The sequence below is a fragment of the Callithrix jacchus genome, chromosome 19 (genome assembly GCF_049354715.1).
Source record: "Callithrix jacchus isolate 240 chromosome 19, calJac240_pri, whole genome shotgun sequence".
Lineage (NCBI taxonomy): Eukaryota > Metazoa > Chordata > Mammalia > Primates > Cebidae > Callithrix > Callithrix jacchus.
The window spans coordinates 43,897,551-43,921,857 of NC_133520.1; the positions used below are offsets into that span (position 1 = coordinate 43,897,551).

Below are 24,307 nucleotides of genomic sequence, written 5' to 3' on the forward strand. Positions count from 1 at the left end.
AGATTTCATTTCTTATTGTTTATTGTTCAGTTAATTCACCTACCAGTCATGTATACTGAGATCTGTTTAGTGAGTGAGGCCTGACATTAAATAGAACTTGATGCTGGTATGGAAAAATACCATCTCACATTCCTCTTTAAAACCTTCTGCGTATATTGTTAATTCATTTAACAGCATTACAGAGATGTAATTTAAACACCCTAAAATTCACCCTTTTAAAGTATACAATTCATGCCAGGCGTGGTAGCTCACACCTGTATTCCCAGCACTTTGGGAGGCTGAGGCTCGCTGATCACTTGAGGTCAGCAGCTCAATACCAGCCTGGCCAACATGGCGGAACCCCATCTCTACTAAAAATACAAAAAAAAAAAAAACACACACACACACACACACACACACAAAATAAAAAATAAATAAGTATACACTTTAGTGGGGTTGAGTACAGTCACAGGCACAATTTGCAACCATTTCTACCATCTAATTTTAGAACTTTTTTTCTTCACCACAAAGAAAAACACCCAGACTGATTAGCAGTCACTATTTTCCCCTCCCTCAGTCCCTGGCAGCCACTAATCTACTTTTTTCTTTATGGATCTGCCTTTTTCTGTACATTTTATGGAAATGGAATCATATGTATATAGTCTTTTGTGACTGCTTCTTTCACCTGACATAATGCTTTCAAGGTTTATCCATGCTGGAGCCTGGAGCAGTGCTGCCTTCATTCCTTTTCATGGCTAAATAATTCCATTGTATGGATATGCCACACTGTGTTTACCCATCTATCAACTGATGGGCATGGAAGTGTTTCTACTTTTTGGCAATTGTAAATAATGCTGCTATATTCATGTACAGGTTTTTAGGTGAATACCTGTTTTTAATTCTTTTGAGTTTATACATAGGAGTGGATTTACTGGTTAATGTGGTAACTCTATGTTAAACATTTTGAGAAACTACTAAACTGTTTTCCAAATTGGCGGCACCATCTTACAATCCCACCAGCAATATGTGAGTTTGTATTTCTCCACATCCTTGGCAACATCCTTGTTCTTTTCTGCCTTACTTTAGCTCTATTAGTGGGTATAAAATGTAAACTTCTTTTTGTTTTGATTTAAATATTTTAACATGCTTATTGGCCATTTGTATCTCTTCTTAAAGTGATACAAATATCTATCAAATATTCATCAAATCTTTTGCCCATTTAAATTACATTATTTTACAAATTTGTGTTGTAAGAGTTCTTTATCCACTCTGTATACAAGTCTCTTAATCAGAAATATGATATTTTACAGAGACAAGGTCTTGTGAGGCTGGCCTAAAATTCCTGGATTCAGGGGCCTGGTTTAAATATATGATTTGCAAATATTTTTTTCTTTCATTCTATGGGTTGTCTTTTCATGTTTAGTTATATTTGAACATATATATTCTAGAAATGGAGTATATCCTTTTTTTAAACCATGAAACTGTTATGAAATAATTACAAACCTGCTAAGGTCTTTACAAGGTGATTATTTAATGAGTATGCAAAATAAATTACATTCATATGGCATCTATTGGTCTAAGAGACAAACCCAGGTTAACCTAGAGGTCAGGTCCCTCAAGAGCTCTTGACTGATAAACGATTTCTGCAGAAGTGGAGTACTGAAGAGAATCTGTATTTTCCTTTTCCTTCTACTTTACTATGGAACAAAGCAGCATACAGCACAAGGCTTGGAAAATTAATTTAGGAGTGCTAAGAGGGAAGCTTAGCCCTCTCTCTAATTAAACCGTTGGAACTAGTTACCTTCCTCTGCCAGTGCATTCTTTTGTGTTATTGTTTATTCATTTCTATCCTGGACAAACATTTTAAAGCCACTAGTCTATCCAGGTACCATGTTTAAATGTAGAAGACTCTAGAACATATAGCAAAGTACCACCAAGCCCCCAGGTGCAAGGGGACTGATACAAATAATTATGCATTTCCTTCATGAACACATGGAGCTGGAGTACCCGCCATTGTGTCAGGCAGTGGGAATGCAGGAAGCAATAAGGCAGGTAAGTGCTTATAAAGATCTGTTCACTCATGTCTGTAAATACCCAGATTGAGGCAACAGACACCAACAGACAAACCTCCAACATTTCTGAATTTATGAAGCACTTTCACATTCATCCCTCAAGTATGTATTGAGCATATAATATGTGCACGGCAAGATGTCAGAGATACACAACCAAGCAACACACAAGCGAGTGGCCAAACACACGGGCAGATGAATGCAGTGCCAAGTAACATGCGCTAGAATGACGCTCCAGCCAAACACACGGGCAGATGGATGCAGTGCCATGTAACATGCGCTAGAATGACGCTCCAGCCAAACACAGGGGCAGATGAATGCAGTGCCATGTAACATGCACTAGAATGAAGCTCCACAAAGCAGGGATCTTGTCTTGTCACTGACGTATATCCCCTTCCTAGAACAGAGCCTAGGAATTTTGCAGGTACTTAGGAATATTTGCTGATTTAATGAAAGCAAGCACAGAAGAGGGGCACAGAACCCAGCCAGTGAACTGGCTTTTAATTTATTTGAGATCTAAGGCAAACCAGTATAGAAGGTGTGTTATTATCATTAACCCCATTAGGAAACAGAAACATAGGCTCAAAAAGTTAAAGGGACACACCAAGATGCCCCAGGTTCTAAGTGCTGGAGTCCATACCCTTTCCTTAAAATTATGACCACTGTATCCGTACTTGTAAGATAATAGCAAAGGTAATGAGACCACAAACAACTCTGCCTACATTTATTCCTCTCCAAAACCAAAATCCAGTTTTGTAACATGGAGTGAAATTCAGGAAGTTCCTAACTGAAACAGAAACGTGAGTGTTTAGACACATTTCAGAGTTGACCTTCTAAGAGTCCAATCAGGAGCTAAGATCCTCAGCTTCTCCACCTTAACCAAAGAACCTTTAAAGCGACCCAACAGGCTAAGGGCATTAAATAATTTGAACATTTAATTTTTAATGGCATAGGAAAATGAGTAACATACAATTCCTAAAATCCATTGAACTGCGCACTTAAAATGGTTATAATGATAAAAAAGAAAAAGAAGAAATAAATAGTATGAGAGTCCAGGGTTGGGAAAAGCACCCTTTGACTGGAGATTTAGAAACATTTTCATGGAGGAGATCACATTTGAGTGGAATTTAGAGGACAAAATTAGTAGGGCTTTGATAGGCAAAAGTGAAGACACATCAGCTGAGAAGCCAGCATGGGCAGAGCTGCCCAGAGACAGACGTGATGAGGGCAGAGCCATGGACTGTAAATTACTTGCTTTTCGGGCACAGAGAGGATGGGAGCTAGCACATAGGGAGGCAGAGACAGAGGACCGTGGGTACACCCCTCCCGTGAGTTCACTCTGGATTGTGAGGAGACACAGGATCATGGGTACACCCCTCCCGTGAGTTCACTCTGGATTCTGAGGAGACACAGGATCCTGGGTGCACCCCTCCCGTGAGTTCATTCTGGATTCTGAGGAGACACAGGATCATGGGTGCACCCCTCCCGTGAGTTCACTCTGGATTCTGAGGAGACACAGGATCATGGGTGCACCCCTCCCGTGAGTTCACTCTGGATTCTGAGGAGACACAGGATCATGGGTGCACCCCTCCCGTGAGTTCACTCTGGATTCTGAGGAGACACAGGATCATGGGTGCACCCCTCCCGTGAGTTCACTCTGGATTGTGAGGAGACACAGGATCATGGGTACACCCCTCCCGTGAGTTCACTCTGGATTCTGAGGAGACACAGGATCATGGGTACACCCCTCCCGTGAGTTCACTCTGGATTGTGAGGAGACACGGGATCATGGGTACACCCCTCTCGTGAGTTCGCTCTGGATTCTGAGAAACCAGGAGTCAGTTCATCCTGGGAGTGATGTATATTTGTTTTTAAACATCCTGGAGATAAGGCAATGAGTTAGAAAGGTGTCAGAATGGTGTTAGAACATCCCTGCAAGCAGCACTAGTGCCTGAATAAGGGAAACTTACTGAGTGATCAGGAGTAAGAGGAGGGGCAGACCCTGGAAACACTGCAGAAGCACAAGCTTTCTGTCTTGGTGACAAATTGAGTATCTGTATATCTGTGTGCTGAAGAAAGAGGATTGTAGGACTACCTTTAAAAAACAAAGACTTGGCCGGATGTGGTGGCTCATACCTGTAATCCCAGCATTTTGGGAGGCCAAGGTGGGCGGATCACCTCCGAAAGGGAGTTCGAGACCAGGCTGACCAACATGTAGAACCCCCATCTCTACTAAAAATACAAAATTAGCCAGGTGTGACGACAAGCCTGTAATCCCAGCTACTTGGGAGGCTCCGGCAGGAGAATCACTTGAATCTGGGAGGTGGAGGTTGCAGTCAGCCAAGATCGCACCATTGCACTCCAGCCTGGGCAACCAGTGTGAAACTCCATGTCAAAAACAAACAAACTTGAAATTCATCTTCATTCCAAAAGAAAAAACTAATTTAAATGATCGAAAACTCATCCTGTAAAGAAAAAGTTGTACATATACACCATGGAATACTATACAACCATGAAAAAGAATAAAATTATATCTTTTGCAGCAACATGGGTGCAGCTAGGGGTTATTATTCTAAACAAGTCAATGCAGGAACCGAAAATCAAATATCATGTTCTCACTTATAAGTGGGAGGTAAACATTGGGTAGTCATGGACATAGAGATGGCAACACTTAACACTGAGGACCACTCGTACGGCAGGTAGGGAAAGGGGCACGGGTAGGAAAACTATTGAATACTATTCTCACTACTGGATGAGGGGATCAGTTGTACCTCAAACCTCAGCATCACACAATATATCCATGTAACAAACCTGTACCTGTATCCTCTGAATCTAAAATAGAAGTTAGAATTATTTTTTTAAAAAACCAACTCATCCAGCTGGGCACAGTGGCTCATGCCTGTAATCACAGCACTTCAGGAGGCTGAGGTGGGTGAATTGCCTGAGCTCAGTAGTTCAAGATCAGCCTGGGCAGCATGGAGAAACCCTGTCTCTACTAAATATACAAAAATAACTGGGCACAGTGACGCATGCCTGTAATCCCAGCTACTTGGGAGGCTGAGGCAGAATTGCTTGAACCCAGAAGGCAGAGGTTGTGGTGAGCTGAGATTGCACCATTGCACTCCAGCTTGGGCAACAAGAGCAAAACTCCATCTCAAAAACAAACAGAAAAACAAGCAAGCAAACAAACAAAAAAGCCCTCATTCTGCTCATGGTCACCTGCTAAGAGGACTTCCTGTGTGAGGAAACCTGGCAGGTGTGTGATCTTTAGCATGCTCCTTCCTTACCCCTGGTCCCCTTCTAAGGTGGGTGTCCAGCCCAACAGCTTCATCTCACAGACTTCTGCGCTGGGGCAGAGATTCCTACTGTGCAGTGTAGGGAGCTGTTTCAGATGTAATTGGCAAGGAGGGACTCTGACTGCCCAAAACTACCATTTATTCCAGGCAATTCCAAAAATGTGTTTATTCAGCCTTTTGATATTAAACATCCTGGCATTATTTATGCCCCTAGACTTGTCACATGTATTGCTTGTCAAAGTAAGACAGGAATTATGGGAAACACTATTTTCAGTCCTGTTCGGTGGAAAAATGATGAGAAAACCAAACACATTTTTCCCTTTCTTCAGCAACTCCATCTACAAACACCGTATTTTTATAAGATGAAAACCACCTCAAGCAACATGAGAATAAATACCTCCAGGAGAATCTGCCTCTTTTTTTCATTGTGCTTAAATCTTTCGGAGCATCCTTCTTCTCTGACTCTCCTGCTGAATTGGGCATCTTAATAACTCCCTTAAAATTGCCTGCAGTGTTACTAATGACCTATTCTCAACAATCAACACTTCTTGTCCTAACTCATTTAAAGATTTTGGAGAAAAAAATTTTAAACTCCAATTGGTCTTTCAATTTTTTTTTAGATTTTGAGTTTGAAACATTTTCATGCCCACATCATCACCTTTCAAATGAAATGAAAATGCTGGGGTAAATAGCTTGCCATGTGGTGTGTGTGTGTGTGTGTGTGTGTGTGTGTGTGTGTGTGTGTGTCAACACCTGAGAAAATAGCTATGTATGACAGAATTGTGTAAGGTTAAAGGTGGAGTGATCCTCCAAAAAGAAGTATATGCATTGAAAGCAAGAATTATCTCCTAAGTAAAAAGTAGAGCAGAGGATAGCAGAGGCTGGGAAGAGGGGAGGGGGAAAGATTTCTTAATGGATATAAAAATAACAGCCCGATAGGAAGAATAAGTTCCAGTGTTTCTATAGCAGCAGTCCTCAACCTTCTTGGCATTATGGACTGGTTTCGTGGAAGACAGTTTTTTGATGGACCAGGGTCAGGAGGATGCTTTCAGGACGATTGAAGGGCATTACATTTATTGTCCACTTTTTTTTTTTTTTTTTTTAATGAGACGGAATCTTGCTCTGTTGCCCAGGCTGGAATGCAGTGGTGCAATCTCGGCTCACTGCAACCCCTGCCTCCCAGGTTCAAGCAATTCTCCTGCCTCAGCCTCCCGAGTAGCTGAGACTACAGGTGTGCACCACCACATCCAGCTAATTTTTATATTTTCAGTGGAGATGGGTTTTCACCATGTTGGCCAGGCTGGTCTTGAACTCCTGACCTCAAGTGATCCAGCCACCTCAGCCTCCCAAAGTGCTGGGATTACAGGCATGAGCCACCACGCCCAGCTGTGCATTTCTATTATTCTTACATTGTAATATATAATGAAATAATGATAAAACTCCCCATAATGTTGAATTAGTGGGAGCCCTGAGCTTGTTTTTCTGCAACTAGATGGTCTCATCTGGGAGGGATGGGTGACAGATCATCAGACATTGGATTCACATAAGGAGCATACAACCTAGATCCCTCACATGCGCAGTTTACAATAGGGTTCGTGCTCCTATGAGAATCTAATGCTGCCACTGGTCTGACAGGGGACGGAGCTCAGGTGGTGATGCGAGCAAGGGGGAGTGTCTGCAAATACAGATGAAGCTTTGCTTGTCTGTCATTCATCTCCTGCTATGCGGCCCAGTACTGGTCCATGGCCTGGGGAATGGGGACCCTGTTCTATAGGACTGTAGTTAACTATATTATATGGTTTCAGATAGTTAGAAGGAAGATATTGAATGCTTCCAATACAAAGAAATGATAAATGTTTGAGATGATAGATATGCTGATTACCATAATCTCATCACTATACGTTATATGAATCACAACATCACTATGTACCCCATAAATATATACAATTATTATGTATCCATCAAATTTTTAATACATAAAAATTAAAAATCAAAATGCGTCAGATAATAAGAAAAGGATTCTCTCCAAAACAGACTGGAGACCTGTCCCACCACATTTTGATCTTTATTCAACTTTGATAAGATTGAAAATATCTTGGCCGGGGGCGGTGGCTCAAGCCTGTAATCCCAGCACTTTGGGAGGCTGAGGCGGGTGGATCACGAGGTCAAGAGATTGAGACCATTCTGTCAACATGGTGAAACCCCGTCTCTACTAAAAATACAAAAAATTAGCTGGGCATGGTGGTGCGTGCCTGTAATCCCAGCTACTCAGGAGGCTGAGAGGCAGGAGAATTGCCTGAACCCAGGAGGCGGAGGTTGCGGTGAGCCGAGATGGCGCCATTGCACTCCAGCCTGGGTAACAAGAGCGAAACTCCATTTCAAAAAAAAGAAAAAGAAAATATCTCTGTCTAATTTGATGAAAAAACAGAAATTCACTTTACAAAAATACAAGACCAACATCCATGGAAACAACAGAAATAAAGAAATCCCCAGATGCCAAAAATTAGGACACTAAAAGTTTGGCTTTTGTGTCTTCACAGAATTCTCCAAAACTCTTTTGCCCTAAAAACAGAAGTTTTGACATAGATGCCATCTACAGTGTTATAGATGACGCCAAGCAGTATGTGTACATTGCTGTCACGGACTACCTGCCTATCTCCAGCACAAGCACCAAAAGGTCAGTGAACGCCCAATCTCTGGTTAGAACCCAGTCCCCAAGACCAGCCATTAAACTGGGTACCACAGGAGAAGCCAGCCTGGAAATGGAGATGCCCTCAGATTGCCTTAGGAAGAGTGCATCAATCAACTCTGTTGAGTGTGCATTGGCAATGTGCTCATTATGCATCTTTTCCCAAAGTGGGTCCATTTTAAAGGTTTAGGGTCTCACCCTAAAGAAGTACCTCAGTAGTTTACATCATGGGAATGAGAGGAACTTTGGAAAGAAAGTTAGGTTGCTCTCAACTTGAAAACTATTTGAAAAGATAAACTATAATCTGAAAAAAATTATCATTTGAAAATGATTAACAAGGATATACCTGAAAAGGACATATTGAAACTGAGTAGTCTTGCCAGGTTTTCCTCAAAGAAAGCACTGTTGTTTTGTCTTCACAGAAGTCTTCATTTAATGCCAAATTCTCATAGTATCTTCTCAATGTAATGGAGAAAGAAACTTTATATATATATATAAATATATATATATATTCTCAGTCAATCCATCCCTCTCTGTGAAAAAGAGAACAGTTTAAAACTGCAGTGCTTTTTCAATAATTCATCATTGCTTAAGCATGCAAACATGGAATAAATTCAGGGACGGAATTTATGACAAACTCTTTGGAGAACCATTGCCTGCATAAATGCATGGCCATGCTTAGATCCTCCCACCTTTGCTTTCTTGCTGGGAATGCAGAGGTGCTTGAATAATGAGTTTGATCCAGGAAATGTTTTCAAAGTACATATTTTTGGGAGACCCAAGACCTTTTTAATTTGAAATATTACGGTTTCAAAACAACCACTTACTGAGGCTAGATGATTAAGTGTGCCCTATATTGCCTGAATATTTTTTACTCACCAGCCCTACGTAATGCATAATATGTAGCTTCTTTATGCAAATAACTGTAGGATTACAGAAAGAGTCTTTCTCCCAGAAAATGATTGTTCCTTATAGCAGTTAGCAGAAAAGCACTTTTAGCTGCAAGATGCACAGCATTGAAACACCGTTACTTTAAAATATTGTGCATCTTCATAAAAATTAGCTGGGCATGGTGGTGCACATCTATAATCCTAGCTACTCAGGTGGCTGAGGCAGGAGAATCGCTTGAGCCCAGGAGACGGAGGTTGCAGTGAGCCAAAATGGCACCACTGTACTCCAGCCTGGGTAACAGAGTAAGATTCAATCTAAATACACATACATATATACGTGTGTGTGTGTGTGTGTGTGTTTAGATGGAATGTGTGTATATATACACATACATATGTGTATTTAGATGGAATCTAACACACACATATATACATATATACACATATATATGTATAAATATACATATAAACATGTATAAATATACACATACAAATATACATATATACATACTTATATACATATATGTATGTATATTTATTTGTGTGTATGTATATATGTATGCATATATGTGTGTATATATGTATATATGTGTGTATATGTATATATGTGTGTATATATATGTATATATAAGTATGTGTATATATGTATATATGCATATATGTGTGTATATGTATATATGTGTGTATATATGTATATATATGTGTATATATGTATATATGTGTGTATATATGTATATGTGTGTGTATATATGTATATATGTGTGTATATATGTATATATGTGTGTATATATGTATATATGTGTGTGTATATGTATATGTGTATATATGTATATATAAGTATGTGTATATATGTATATATGTATATATGTATATATATGTCTACATATGTATATATGTGTATATATGTATATATAAGTATGTCTACATATGTATATATGTGTATATATGTATATATAAGTATGTCTACATATGTATATATATGTATGTATGTGTGTGTGTATATACATGTGTGTATGTATATATACACACACATACATACACATAGTGCATTCTTTGAACATTCATGAATTTTTTTTCCCACACACTTTCACATCTTTTCTTTCCCTCCTTTTTATTTTTCTTCCCTTTGTTGTTCACTTGGTTTTAGATTTAGTTTTAGATTTTACCTTCACTTTGAAAATATTTCAAAACATAATAGGGGTTTTGCCTGACTTTCCTGTTATTGAGAAGGAGAATAAGGCAAGTTCAGGGATTTATATGTTAGGGTGGCATAAGGATTTCTCAGGATTGACAAAACCTTTGTTCCATGAAGTACTTTGAACAAGATTGAGATTCTTCATGGTCAAGGGGTAAATAATTAGCATAGAGGATCTAAAATATTTTAGAAATCTAAAATCTAGAGAAAACTAAGAGAATATTAAAGAATCAGAGGCACCTAAAATTTTGCATTTTGGTTATGAATACCATTTCAGCTATTAAATGAAACTTCTTTTATTATATATTAACATTTCAAACTTGTAAATGCTTTTAACTTTCTAAATTGAAAGGTCATCAAAAAGACATAAGAAGCAGTCCAAACATCAAGATTATAATTAAATTCTTCTCAATCAGATAAAGTAATTATTTGTATAAATTCAGACTAATTACTCATCGTTATCTAGTCCTGGAGAAGCTCTTCAGGAGTGAATTCAACTTCAATAAATAGGTAAATACTATCCAATTTCAGCATGTTAATGGAACTAGTTAATACCTTTCAGACCTTTAATCTATACATTGCTGAGCATCCAAATGAAAGAGAAAAAAGCCATATACTCCCAAAATAGAAATGATTAACAGCATGTATAAAAACACACACTGTTATTTAGCGAGTATGAAAAATAACTTCTACTTTTCAAGGTAGTAGGAAGGGAATGGAACAACGATCTGTGACTAAATAAATCCTACAGTCAAAATTCAGAAGCCCTATTTCACTTCTTCCTGATTTAGCAATCAAGCTCTCTTTCTTAAGCAAGTCAATTATTTAGGTCTCAGTTTGGGGTTGTGCATTATTTATTTCTTCAGTCACATGAAATATATCTTTCACAAGGAAATTAGTAAATGTGTGAAGGACTAATAAAACTGTAGCCTGATTAGTCTTTGAGGTATTGATACTTTTTATTTATGTATTCATTCAACAAAATTTTTTTTGAGACAGAGTTTTGCTCTTGTCACGCAGGCTGAAGTGCAATGGCGTGATCTCGGCTCACTGCAACCTCTGCCTTCCAGGTTCAAGCAATTCTCCTGCCTCAGCCAACATGGTGAAACCCCATCTCTACTAAAAATACAAAAATTAGCCAAGCATGATGGTACACACCCATAGTCCCAGCTACTTGAGAGGCTAAGGTAGAATCGGGAGAATCGCTTGATCCCGGGAGGCGGAGATTGCAGTGAGCAGAGATCATGCCACTGCACTCCAGCCTAGGAGACAGAGTAAGACTTTATCTTAAAAAAAAAAAAAAAAAGGAAGCGACATGACCAGGTATACTTTAGATGGATCACTCTGGCGGTCATCCAGGAAGCACGTGACTGGAGGCCGATAAACCAATTTGGAGCACTAAGATGCTTTTTCCCGTAATCCTCAGCTTCATGGGTATAAAACCAGACAAAGAGAACTGTAGCATTGATCCAGGATCCAGATGTTCACCAAGAGCAAGAGGAAGGTAGAGAGGAAAGTATCTTTCAAGTGATCGGAACTAAGATTAGGTTGGGCAGGCAAAGGAGACAGGAGGATCTGATGGACCCAGCAGATTGGAGGCGTCATGAATCTGCAGCCTGCATGGGATGAAAGAGCAATTAAAAGAGTGGGCCCAGCAGAGTGGCTCACACCTGTAATCCCAGCACTTTGGGAGGCTGAGGCAGGTGGATCACAAGGTCAGGAGTTCAAGACCAGTCTGACCAACATGGTGAAACCCTATGTCTACTAAAAATAGAAAAATTAGCCGAGTGTGGTAGCGTGGGCCTGTAATCCCAGCTACCTGGGAGGCTGAGGCAGGAGAATCTCTTGAACCTGGGAGGCGGAGGTTGTAGTGAGCCAAGATCATGCCACTGTACTCTGGTCTGCGGAACAAGCGAGACTCCATCTCAAAAAAAAAAAGAAAAAAGAAAAAGAAAAGAAAGAGTGGGAGTGGGGAGTCAGAAGGCCAGGAGGCCTTTAGAGGTGCAATGATCATGGCACTGGCCAACTACAGTGTCAAATAATATATCATTAGTTCAAATAGTGAATTGGTGCAGAATTAGGGCAAGAGTTTGATGAGTAAACAAAAGGTCTGCAAATGTCAGCGCTGAGGGGAGAGTGATTTAAGCCTTGGTCCCTAAGACGGGAAAGCTTTTTGTTTTAACATGAAAATCAAATGACCATTCTGGAAGTGACTGTGTGTCTGGGGCCTGCAGAGGCAGAGTGAGAGGCTGCCCTACATCTTAAGCCAGGTGGCCAGGTCCTGCTAGAAAATGCACAGCAGGACTTCAGGAGAAGCTGTGGCCTTAGGGCAGAATCAGGTTTGAGTTAAGGCAAAAGCTTAAGAATTCAAGGAAAAGGCTGAATTCTTTGTCAGAGAAACTTTGCCTGTTGGAAGATTCCAAAGGCCCCGGAGAAAAGGTGGAAGGCATGGGCATCATGGGAGGCTTGGTCAGGAGATACCAAGGGAAGGACAGTCGGGAAATGAAAGTGTGGGAAGCTCAGATGGCTAGAGCAGAAGTTCATTTCAGGGGCAGTCACCAAAGAGAGGTCTTAGTGGCATTTGGGGATTGAGGAGTGCTCAGGGTTCTTAACCGGGATTCTATTGGATCAGTTCTTAGTGGACTGAGGCCCAGGTAGAATCAGAGGTGTGGTGAGGGTGGCCTGCGGTGGCAGTCAGTCTGTCCTCACCTCGGCCCCTGCAGCCCAAGGACCTGCTGGTGGGAGACTTCCTTTTAAGCAGGGGCAGGTCCCGGGAAAGCATCATTTCTTAGTGCCTACGCAAAGAGGCTTGCATGTTTTTCAACCTCAAATAAGGATCGATCAGACTCATGTCAATGTTCTATGCTGTCTAGTAAATTTCTTTCCCCAAACTAACGTAGTTTGTTTATTTTTACTATACGGATGTGATTTCTGCAGGACTTACTGGCCGGACTTGGATGGAAAAATAAGAGAAGCATTAGTTTTACGAAGCGTTAGAGTTCGACTCCTTATAAGCTTCTGGAAGGAAACGGATCCCCTTACGTTTAACTTTATTTCATCTCTTAAAGCGATTTGCACTGAAGTAGCCAACTGCAGTTTGAAAGTTGTAAGTATTATGTTGACTACAGAAAAAGTGGAATGCCTTCTGCAAATGTGCAGTAGCCGCGAGCGTAACATGCATGTAAACTTACCAGTGAGAACCAGGATGGCAGTCTTCAAAAAGCAGGTTAAACAATCACATACAAAAACGGAGAGCAGAGCTTACATTCCCTGATGCCTTCTCTGTCTACCCTCTTCTCACTTTTGGTTGCATCCTTTCCATTTTCTTTTTTTTCTTGAGACAGGGTTTTGCTCTGTCACCCAGGCTGGAGTGGAGTAGCACAATCTTGGCCCACTGTAGCCTTGACTTCCAGGCTCAAGCAATCTTCCTACCTCAGCCCCCTTATCAGAGTAGTTGGGACCACAGGTGCATGCCACCATGCCCAGCTAATTTTGCATTTTTTGTAGCGATGGGGTTTCACCATGTTGCCCAGGCTGGTCTTGAACTCCTGGGATCAAGCTATCTGTCCACCTTGGCCTTCCAAAGTGCTGGGATTGCCAACATGAGCCCTACACCCAGCCCTCTCCATTTTCCTTGAATTACCCCATTCACCTACTGTTCTTATCTGTGAGACTGACCAACAGAGCATTGGAGGATGCACCAGCACAAACTCCCCTAGCCCAGAGGCCTCGTAGTCTGGGTTCCTGTGCTTGCCCCAGGTCCCTTGAGCCACACACTAATCCACTCTGGAGACATTGAGGGAGGCAAGATTGGGAATTGGGAGTACCTGAAACGGGCTCATTCTCTAGCCCATCTGTGACTACCCTTTATATCCCCTCAAGGCTTTGTGCCAGCAATTCCTTCTGCCTCCAGCACTCTCCTTCTCCATGTTTACCAGCCTCGTATCCACTAATCCTTTAGGTCTCTGCTTTTCCCAACCCCCTATGCAGTCATTCAACAAACGTGCACTGAGAATCTAGCCTGTGGTGGGCTCTCTTCTAGGTAATGAAGCTGCATTCCTTGCAGCATTTAGGGATCCAGGATATCAACGGGTCTGCAATTAACTTTGACACGTGGCTTCCAAGATCACCCTGACCATGAATATCCCAAGGCCAGACAGGAGAAGAGAGAAATTGGACAACTGTGTGAGAGGCATGTTTGGATTAGGCCTGGAAGTAGTGAACGTCCCTTTAGCCTTCATCCCACTGCCTGGATATCTCTCACATGGCCACGCATAATGGCAAGAGAGGCTTATAAACATGTTCAGAAAGTCAGCTGTGTTTCCAGGTGACAAAGGAACAGGTTTGTGATTCATCGTGGTCTGAAGTTCCTGGTACACACAATCCATTTTACTCATATTCCCTCATAAAGAAACCTCATTCTCACCTCCCATAAGGGAGAATATGCAAAGTTTCATGCAGCCGCTGCATAGGGTCTTCCAGTGATGTGCATTTCTCGACATCAAGCCTGAAAGTGGTACGTTATATATAGTTCATCAATGTAAAAACAGTAACAGCTCCCCTACATGCACCAAAAAATACCCAGAAACTGTGGCCACCTGGGACATCAATTACCATCTGCAGAGGCCTGTCCTGCAGACCTTGACTTAAGGACGGATGAATGAATGCACTCTCACACCTAGCACCGTGGTTTTGAGTGGACGAGGGATGGTTGTCTGCTTTCAGAGGGCGATTGCAGCTAACTGACTACGACTCTTTGTACTGCCTTGCATTTATTCAGTATAGATTTAATAACAGAGGTTCTAAGTCAACAAGCTTGTGGATAATTAACATTGTTAAAAAAAAAAGTGGTTTTGGCCGGTCGCGGTGGCTCACGCCTGTAATCCCAGCACTTTGGGAGGCCGAGGCGGGTGGATCATGAGGTCAAGAGATTGAGACCATCCTGGTCAACACGGTGAAACCCCGTCTCTACTAAAAATACAAAAATTAGCTGGGCATGGTGGTGCATGCCTGTAGTCCCAGCTGCTCAGAAGGCTGAGGCAGGAGAATTGCTTGAACCCAGGAGGCGGAGGTTGCGGTGAGCCAAGATCGCACCATTGCACTCCGGCAACTGGGTAAAAAGAGCAAAACTCCATCTCAAAAAAAAAAAAGAGTGGTTTTACGAATGATAAAAGCTTTTGGTTCTGGGGCCCAGAGTCAACTCCATTAATGGGTAATTCCTCTTGGTCCTCTTTCTGAGAGGACCCATCCAGCATGAAGTTACACGAGTAAACTGAGTAGAGACCAAGGGATATGGGGTAAACAGACTTAACTGGGGAAGTTTTTGTTTTCCCTGTCTTTTACCCTATGCCTTAAAATTCTAATGTAATGAACTGGCTGCCTTCAGCCTGTTCCATTAAAACCTTTCTGCCTTCCAAAAAGTTTGAGGCTATCATCTTCTAACTTTCCCTAATATTTCCCTAATATTTTGCCAGCCACCTCGTGTGAATCTCAGGAAAAACCAGGTTAAGGTTACCTCCCTCCCTGAGTACAGAAACAGTATAAGCACAAGAAAAACCACCATTAGAAAGGGAAGGTACGGAGGCCCATGGTAGTCACTGGTCCGTAGCAATTATAAAACCCTTCTGGACAGGTTTTGTGAAGACCTCATACTCCTGCTGGTTCAAACCGAGGACCCATGGGTGTTTTAAGGCATGAACAGTTAAAGGAATTCGGGGGTCCTAGGATGAGCTGGTTGGTTTCTCGGGCAATGCAAGTTTCTCAGAAATGTAACAGGTTCTAATGTACTTGCTTCTAGTTCTTTCCATGTATCCATAGCCATGTCCAGAGTTTCCTGTTGTACCTAATTTCCTCACTTGAATCTTTCTTGTTCATATGCTTTTCTCTCTCTTTAATGATAGGTCCCATTCAAGGCCATCAGACACAGGCTGGAAGATTATATCCATTATGTACTTTGTTGTTGTTGTTTTTTTTTGAGATGCAGTCTTGTTCTGTCGCCCAGGCTGGAGTACAGTGGTACGCTTGCCTCACTGCAACCTCTGCCTCCCAGATTTAAGCGATTCTCCTGCCTCAGCCTCCTGAATAGCTGGGATTACAGGCGCCAGCCACCACAACTGGCTCATTTTTGTATTTTAGGAGAGATGGGGTTTCACCATGTTGGCCAGGCTGGTCTGGAACTCCTGACCTCAGGTGATCCACGCACCTTAGCCTCCCGAAGTGCTGGGATGACAGGCATGGGCCACCGTACCCGGCCACACCTATTATAATTACACCAATTATTTTGTCTTTCCTACAGGGTTCAGTCTTAACTGGCCTCTTAAAGGATTTTTCAAACTGATTTTATATTATTGGGTTCTAGGTAAAATCAGCATTTTCAACCCTGTGAATTACCAAATTTCTGGTCTATCTGTTCGCTATCATTTCCACTTCTAAACTAGCCATTCCTTCCCGAGCCAATTTATCTCCTCTAATAAGCTTTTTAAAAGCACAACTATAGGCTGAGCACAGTGGCTCAGGCCTATAATCCCAGCACTTTGGGAGGCCAAGGCAGGTGGATAACTTGAGGCCAGGACTTTGAGACCAAAACTCCTGATGAATTCCATCTCTACTAAAAATACCAAAATTAGCTGGGTATGGTGGAACATGCCTGAAATCCCAGCTACCTGGGAGGCGGAGGCACAAGCATTATTACTTGAACCCGGGAGGCAGAGGTTGGAGTGAGCCGAGATTGCACCACTGCACTTTAGTCTGGATAGAGAGCAAGACCCTGCCTAAAAAATAAAACAAACAAACAAAAAACACAAGTAACAACCAACACACACTACTAACAATTCGTTTCCCAGTCTCCGTAGCTAAAGCCCTATAAGCCAAAAGTTCAGTGGTACTTGGTATTCCTTCCAAATAAATGCTGGTTATGTTTTTATCAAATAGTTTGTCTCTGTATAACATGGGTTTTCATCCTGCCATCCTACAATACCAGTTTACTTACTACATGCTGCCCACTGAGTAAGCCAATGCTACATCATTTATTAAGGTTTTGTTGTTTTGCTGTTATGGCAGCAACCATATATATATTATGTAATATTATATATATGGTTGTAATATATATTATGTAATAAATGAAGGAATGTGTTATTTTCATGAATATTCATGAGTATATACAGTTATCCAAGCACTGAATTAAATGCTTTATATACATATTATGTAATAGTCACAGGCACACAGCCAGACATGTGGCTTATGCCTGCAATCTCAGTGCTTTGGGAGTCCGAGGTAGGAAGTTCACTTGAGGCCACAAGTTCAAGACCCTGCCTGGGCAACATAGGGAGACCCCATCTCCACACACACACACAAAAAAAAAACCTTAAAAAATAATATATCAGCCGGGCACGGTGGCTCACGCCTATAATCCCAGCACTTTGGGAGGCCGAGGCAGGTGGATCACCAGGTCAAGAGATCAAGACCATCCTGGTCAACATGGTGAAACCCCGTCTCTACAAAAAAATAATAATAATAATAATAATAATATTTTGTGAACCAGGTACTTTCCCTATTTTATAGACATGAGAACTGAAGCTTAGAGAGATTAAATAACCTCTCTCAAGAACACTAGTGAGTAGTGGGGCCAGACTGAAACACAAGTCTTTTGAACTACAAAACTTGAGCTCAAACATGTCTCCATGGCCTCTGCACGGAGAACAGATCACTGTGGTTCAGAGTCCTTTTTAATCTTTCTTATCTATATTCAAAAACATCATCTACATCGAGGTGTGGTGGCTCACACCTGTAACCCCAACACTTTTGGAGACCAAGACAAGAGGATCACTTGAGGCCAAGAGTTCAAGATCAGCCTGGACAACATAGCAAGACCCTATTTATAAAAAAAAAAAAAAAAAAAAAAAACCCTAGCCAGGTGTGGTGGTGCACACCTGTAGTCCCAGGGGTACTCTGGTCTCAAAAGGTAGAGGCAGGAGGACCACTTTAGCCTAGGAGTTCAAGGCTGCAGTGACCTATGATTGCCACTATACTGTAGTCTGGGGACAGAGCAAGAATCTGTCTCAAAGCAAAAACAAAAACATCATATACTGCATCTGCTCAAAGATATGATAACCTACACATCCAAATTATATCCCTGAGGATTAAAAAATTCAGATAAAATGTTTGCAACTCCTGTGCCATTAGGATATCTTAAATTTCATTTTTTATGAAATTATTCACAATTTAAATACATAAAAATTTGGAATTGACTGCAAATTTCCTAAAAAATAATGCTTCTCACCTGTGTTTTCATCTTAATCTCCCTAATAGTCCGGTAGCATTGATGGATAATAGAAATTCTGATCGATTTAACTAGCTTTTGTAAACTGAGGAAACCTGTAATCCCAGCTACTTGGGAGGCTGAAGCAGGAGATTTGCTTGAACCTGGGAGGCAGAGGTTGTGGTAAGCCAAGATCGCGCCATTGCACTCCAGCCTGAGCAACAAGAGCAAAACTCCATTTCAAAAAAAACCAAAATGACTGATTACTACCACGGATTTGTTTTCCAGAAATAACTGAGAGTTGGATCAGGGTACCAACCTGGGTTTGGAATAAGATGCCCAGGATCAGAGAAGCAGGTGCAGTCCCAGGGAGTCAGGCAGAGACACAAGAGAATAGAGTCTAATTGTGTTCAACACCTTTTCACAGACAAGAGAACTCTTGGGATTGATTCAGCGCAGGGACAGCGTTTTCCAGAGAATTATAGTGGCATATGGGGCTCCAAAAAAAGGCAAGTGAGGAAAAGGACAGGTGTCTAATTCACCAGTGGCTCACATGATGCTTGATAGAGTTTTCAAAACATATGTGTTGAATGAATGCATGCCTAACAAAAGAAGTCAAAGAAGGGAGCCAGGGCTGGGCACGGTGGCTCACGCTGGTAATCCCAGCACTTTGAGGGGCTGAGGTGGGCAGATCACGAGGTCAGGGTTTGAGACCAGCCTGGCCAACATGGTGAAACCCCATCTCTATTAGAAAATACACAAATTAGCCAGGCGTGGTGGTGCATGCTTGTAATCCCAGCTACTTAGGAGGCTGTGGCGGGAGAATTGCTTGAACTGGGACCCAGGAGGCGGAAGTTGCAGTGAGTCAAGATCGCGCCACCGCACTCCAGCCTAGGGTACAGAGTGAGACTCCATCTCAAAAATAAAAAGAAAGAAGAAGGGAGCTAATAAAGGTAGAGAGATAAGAAAGATCTGTAAGCCAGTGGGGGGACAGCGCAGAGCCCAGGACAGTGCCCGAGTCCAAGGTGTGTTAGCCATTTTCTTCAGGCGTGTGCTGGGAAAAGGTGACTGCCCGTGAAGAGGCGGCCCAGTGAAGTCACGCACTCTGGAGGTCAGCGCACTCACACGCAGAAGAGCCCCTGTTACTTGCAAGGTCTAGCAGGAGCAGAGAGGACAGTCTAGGGCTTTTGGTATACCATATGGTGCATTTGCCCCAATCTCCTTTTCCAGATTCCCATCTGTCCGAGTCACGGGTTCATGCCCACCCACTGTTTCTTGACCCCCCCACAGCACACCTGCAACTAGGACACCTGCAGTGGAAACCTCTAAGTCTTGAAATGTTAACTGCTGTCATTTAAGAATTGCAAAAAATTACAAGGAAAGTAGAATCCATCATTGCAACCTTTACAGGGCTTAACCAGCTTCATCTTTTTGAGGTTTTTGAATGCGGATGGTCACATTTTTTTAATAAACCAAACACTAATAGTTCATGCACAGCCATTTTATAAAACTGAGGCCATACCTTTCTAAGCATCAGTACAAATCTAGATGGACAAGCAGCTTATGGCCCCAAAGTCTAGAACACAGACAGGTGATAAACCCTTCCAAGGAAAGTGAGCATTGGAATCTGCATGGGGTGTGTCTTCAGGAGCCTGGGAACTAGGTAAGGACTCTGTTCTTGAAGGAGTGGGCACGCCCACCTCCAAACACCTCCCGCCCTGATGTGGGGTTTATCTCTGTGAGGGCTCTTGGAAGGAGAAGAGACTGTGACACACAAAATTGTCCCAGTCATCTGACTTTTTAGAATTTTTTTTACAAATTAATAAATCACCTTTGAAATGTCTTTGCGGTCATCCACAGTGTATTAGGTGTCTAATACTACCAGTGCATAAAATCTGATTTCTGCTGTCATTTCAGTCTTCCAGAGAAAGCTATTTCCCCTCTTCGGGGCCATCTTTGACTTTCTAGAGCAAATGGGTTTTTACTAAAGCCTCAAGCTGTGACTCTAACCTTGACTTAACTCAAGATGTATATTTTATTGTTTTTGAAATCCATCTTGGCTGGGTGTGGTGGCTCATGCCTGTAATCCAAGCACTTTGGAGGCCAAGGCAGGTGGATCACCTGAGGTAGGGAGTTCAAGACCAGCCTGACCATCATGGTGAAACCCCATCTTAAAATAAATAAATAAGAAATCCATCTTGATTCTACAATAATATATTTCCTAAAAGGAAACATTCATATATGTGGCCGTGTGTGGTGACAGAATGTCCAAGCTGAGTAACTTCTGGCTATGATTGATGGTGATGCCCTCAGTATTCATGTGACCTCATGAATATATAACTGTGACTTCAGAACACTCACAGGTTATTAAGTCAGTTTGAAGAGTCCAGAAACCAACGTAGATTTTGCAGAAGACAGGTGCTGAGGACACTGGGTGAACCAGGAGTCATTGTCTGTAACCGTGGTGATATGGCCCTGGGAGACACAGCATGTTTATTTGTGTTGTGGAATAAACAGTTTTCAGGTAGATTTTGATCTCTGTACTGTGGACCTCAAGGATTTTTACAAAAAATCAGAATAGAACTTTTGAGGCTAGAAGGGATCTTCGTGATCATCCGTTTTATCACCCTTCTACCACGCTAGGGGAGGAGGAAGTCCAGCTATCACTATTTCCCCAAACCAAATGTGAACGCTTACAGTTTTAAAACTGTAAATGACATCTTCTTTTCTAGGCATCATGCCATTTTCCTCTCTGCCTCTTCTTTCCTTTAAATACACACGATTCTATAGCTGTAAGACATTCCAAAAGGTTCCACAGTTCTGCAAATGCTCAGCATTTTCCAATGTAGGGAATACCCGAGACTTTCACTTTGGACTAATGTCTTCCAGTGAGCTCAGTCATGGAGTTTCATGAGCTTAGTGTAAGCCTCCTCTGAGAATTTAGCAGATCAGCAGACCCCTGAGGCATAGCCTGGCGATACCTGCAGTCATTCCCCTTCTTTTAGCTGCCCCATTTCTGGCCTTGGATGAACTGGAATATTGCCTTTTGGGTCAATAAATGTTGAAATTCGGAACTCAGGGTTTGAAGTTGTGATTTTTTCATTTTTGATTGGCCTATCAAAAGAGCTCCTAGACTTAGGTGTTTAGATGGAAAAGTATTTGTTCCTGTGGCAGAATCTCTTTTGACCTTTGCAAATCCCGAGTTTAATCAGCTAGTCATCGACATAATGCATGCAACATGTGAGAATACTCATTTAGTTCATTGGCATGCTTGACAGGGAGCACCCTGAGGCATGCTTCAAATGCCAGCACACCCTGATGAATAAGACAATGAGAATTAACCTTCTGGCCCTCATCCTGCTGAAAAAGGAAAATGAATTTTGTGTTCATTTTGTAGCTTAAAAGTATTAATTATAGACCTAGTTGAGCATGCTGATTTTCTCTTGTTGCCTATATAGATTTGAGAACAAAAGTAGCCTCATCCGTATGAGGTAATAAGATGATGGCTTTAGTAACCCAACGTGAGGTCTGCTGTTGCTCTGTGGATAATACATTCTTTTGTGCTCTTGGACAAGATCAGAAACGTTCCTGATTTACCTGCTTTTTTCATTTGTTTCTTTTTTGTCTTACAGAAATTTTTTGATCTGGAAAGAGAAAATGCTTGTGCCACAAAAGAACAAAAGAACCACACGTTTCCTAGGTTAAATCGAAACAAGTACATGGTGACAGATGGAGCAGCTTATATCGGTAGGTGTCAGGGCTGTGAGGCTCCTTAGGGCAGGTCACTCAGGCAGTGGCAGTCCAGCTGAGCTCCGCAGTACCCCCTGTCGAGGAAGCAAGGCCTTGGGAACCACTGCTGCTGAATGGGGGGAACTGGAGGTCAGGAAACGGGACAGTGAGGACAGGGAGCTCATCGTTCGAATAGCTCTTCCATGGCCTGATTTATGTACTAGAAGACATATAAGATGCCTTTCCATAAATGTTTTGTAGAAATTTTCTGGCCCATTTGCCACATTGTACAGGCAAGGGTGGGAATGGCTCATCAAAGGTGTGTCCTGTGCTGGAGCCAGCACAGTGTCATTCCCCTGCCCACAGCACCACAAGCCAGCCTGACCTGAGTGATGGGGAGGCAGACAGTGGAGCGGGTCAGTGCCCAGCCCGTTATCCCAACCCTGCCGTCTCCCAAATGTCTGGCTTTGTGCAATTTACTTGAGCTCTTCAAAACTCAGTTTTCTCATCTGTAAGATGGGGCTAATAATGGTAACTATTGTTGGGTGCTGTGGCGCCTGCCTGTAGTCCCAGCTACTCGGGAGGCTGAGGTGGGAGAACCACTTGAGCCCAGGAGTTCTGGGCTGTAGTGCACTATGCCGATTGGGTGTCCGCAGTAAGTTCGGCATCAATACAGTGACCTCCTGGGAGCGGGGGACCACCAGGTCACCTGAGGAGGGTGAACCAGCCCAGGTCGGAAATGGAGCAGGTCAAAACTCCTGTGCTGATCAGTAGTGGGATCGAGCTTGTGAATAGCCATTGCACTCCAGCCTGGGCGACAAGAGCAAAACTGTGTCTCAAAAAATATATATATATATTCATTCAAAGCTATGTCTATCATGAAGCCGCCACTGAGAGTACCATTTACCATTGTGCTCTTTCTTGAGGGGCAGATAATCGGTTGGGATGAGGGGAGAGAGAGAAAGCAAAAGGGAGCAGATGACTCTGTGCTGATATTTGATTTAGGGACCTGGTGTTCTTAAGCTCTGAGGAATAAACTTAAGGAGTAAAATGAGAGGAAAGAAACCACCTTCTGATATTCCCCGGGATGCCAAATGGAAAAGGGAATTGACACGTTTGAGAGTTCCAGCAAACAGAGCAGGGATCAAAAGATGAAAGCTACAAAGGAACAGATATTGGCTCTCTCCTAGATGTGCTTTCTTCTAGCAGCTTCTCCCGCAGATGGCTGCAGGCCCTTGGGCCAGGGATGCCAAGGAGACGGATGATCTCAGCTTCTTAGTGATTTCTGCAGTGATACCTGAGTTGCTACAGAGGACATGGAAAGTCAATCTCTACACCTAAAACTTGTCAGTTCCCTTTATGGAATCAGCTCTTATCCAAAGAGGAGAACAAAACCAGGAGCTTAGATCAGACCTGGCTTGATGGTAATTTCGAAGACAATTTTGTCCATCTTGATATGGCTAGATATTTTTTAGTAAGAATAATTCCTGGTTTATCATTCAGTCTGGCAGACCTGGGTGCACCATTGATTAGCCACTAATTCAGCAAATTTATTCACCTGTGAGCCTCCCAGTCCTCAGCTGTGAAGCAGAAGTAAGTCCCACCAACCGTATAGATAATAAATATAAATACCAAGTAAAAGCTGGTTCCGGTGGCTTGTACCTGTAGTCACAGCTGCTTAGGAGGCTGAGGTGGGAGGATTGCTTGAGCCCAAGAGTTCAAGGCTGCAGTGAGCTATGATCAGGCCCCTGCACTCTAGCCCGGGCAACAGAGAGATTCTGCCTCTAAAAATAAATAAATTGGGCCTGACATGGTGGCTCATTCCTGTAATCCCAGCACTTTGGAAGGCTGAGGCGGGTGGATCACTGGAGGTCAGGAGTTTGAGACCAGCCTGACCAACGTGATGAAACCCCATTTCTACTAAAAATACAAAAAAAGTAGTAGAGTGTGGTGGTGGGCACCTGTAATCCCAGCTACTCAGGAGGCTGAGGCAGGAGAATTGCTTGAACCTGGGAGGCAGAGGTTACAGTGAGCTGAGAGGCAGGGCAAGACTCTCAAAGAAAAGAAAGAAAGAGAGGGAGGGAGGGACGGAGGAAGGAAGGGAGGGAGGGAGAGAAAAGAAGGGAAGGAAAACTACTCAGTTATAGAGTAGGGCATCCTCAGGAAGCAAGTGGAGGAATGCGGTGTGTTTGTTTTTCTTGTGTAG

General features: G+C 42.4%; 1 protein-coding gene across 8 annotated transcripts in view; it reads left to right on the top strand.

Annotated features, from left to right (window-relative positions):
• Window positions 1-24,307, top strand: part of PLD5 (phospholipase D family member 5) — a 407,569-nt gene that overhangs the window by 376,845 nt on the left and 6,417 nt on the right. For all 8 annotated transcript variants that reach the window (XM_078357234.1, XM_054248286.2, XM_003735274.6 and 5 more), the window contains 3 exons: window positions 7,885-8,021; window positions 13,053-13,221; window positions 22,005-22,119. In XM_078357234.1, the coding sequence (XP_078213360.1) occupies window positions 7,885-8,021; window positions 13,053-13,221; window positions 22,005-22,119 (421 nt within the window). The remainder of the gene's footprint in view (window positions 1-7,884; window positions 8,022-13,052; window positions 13,222-22,004; window positions 22,120-24,307) is intronic.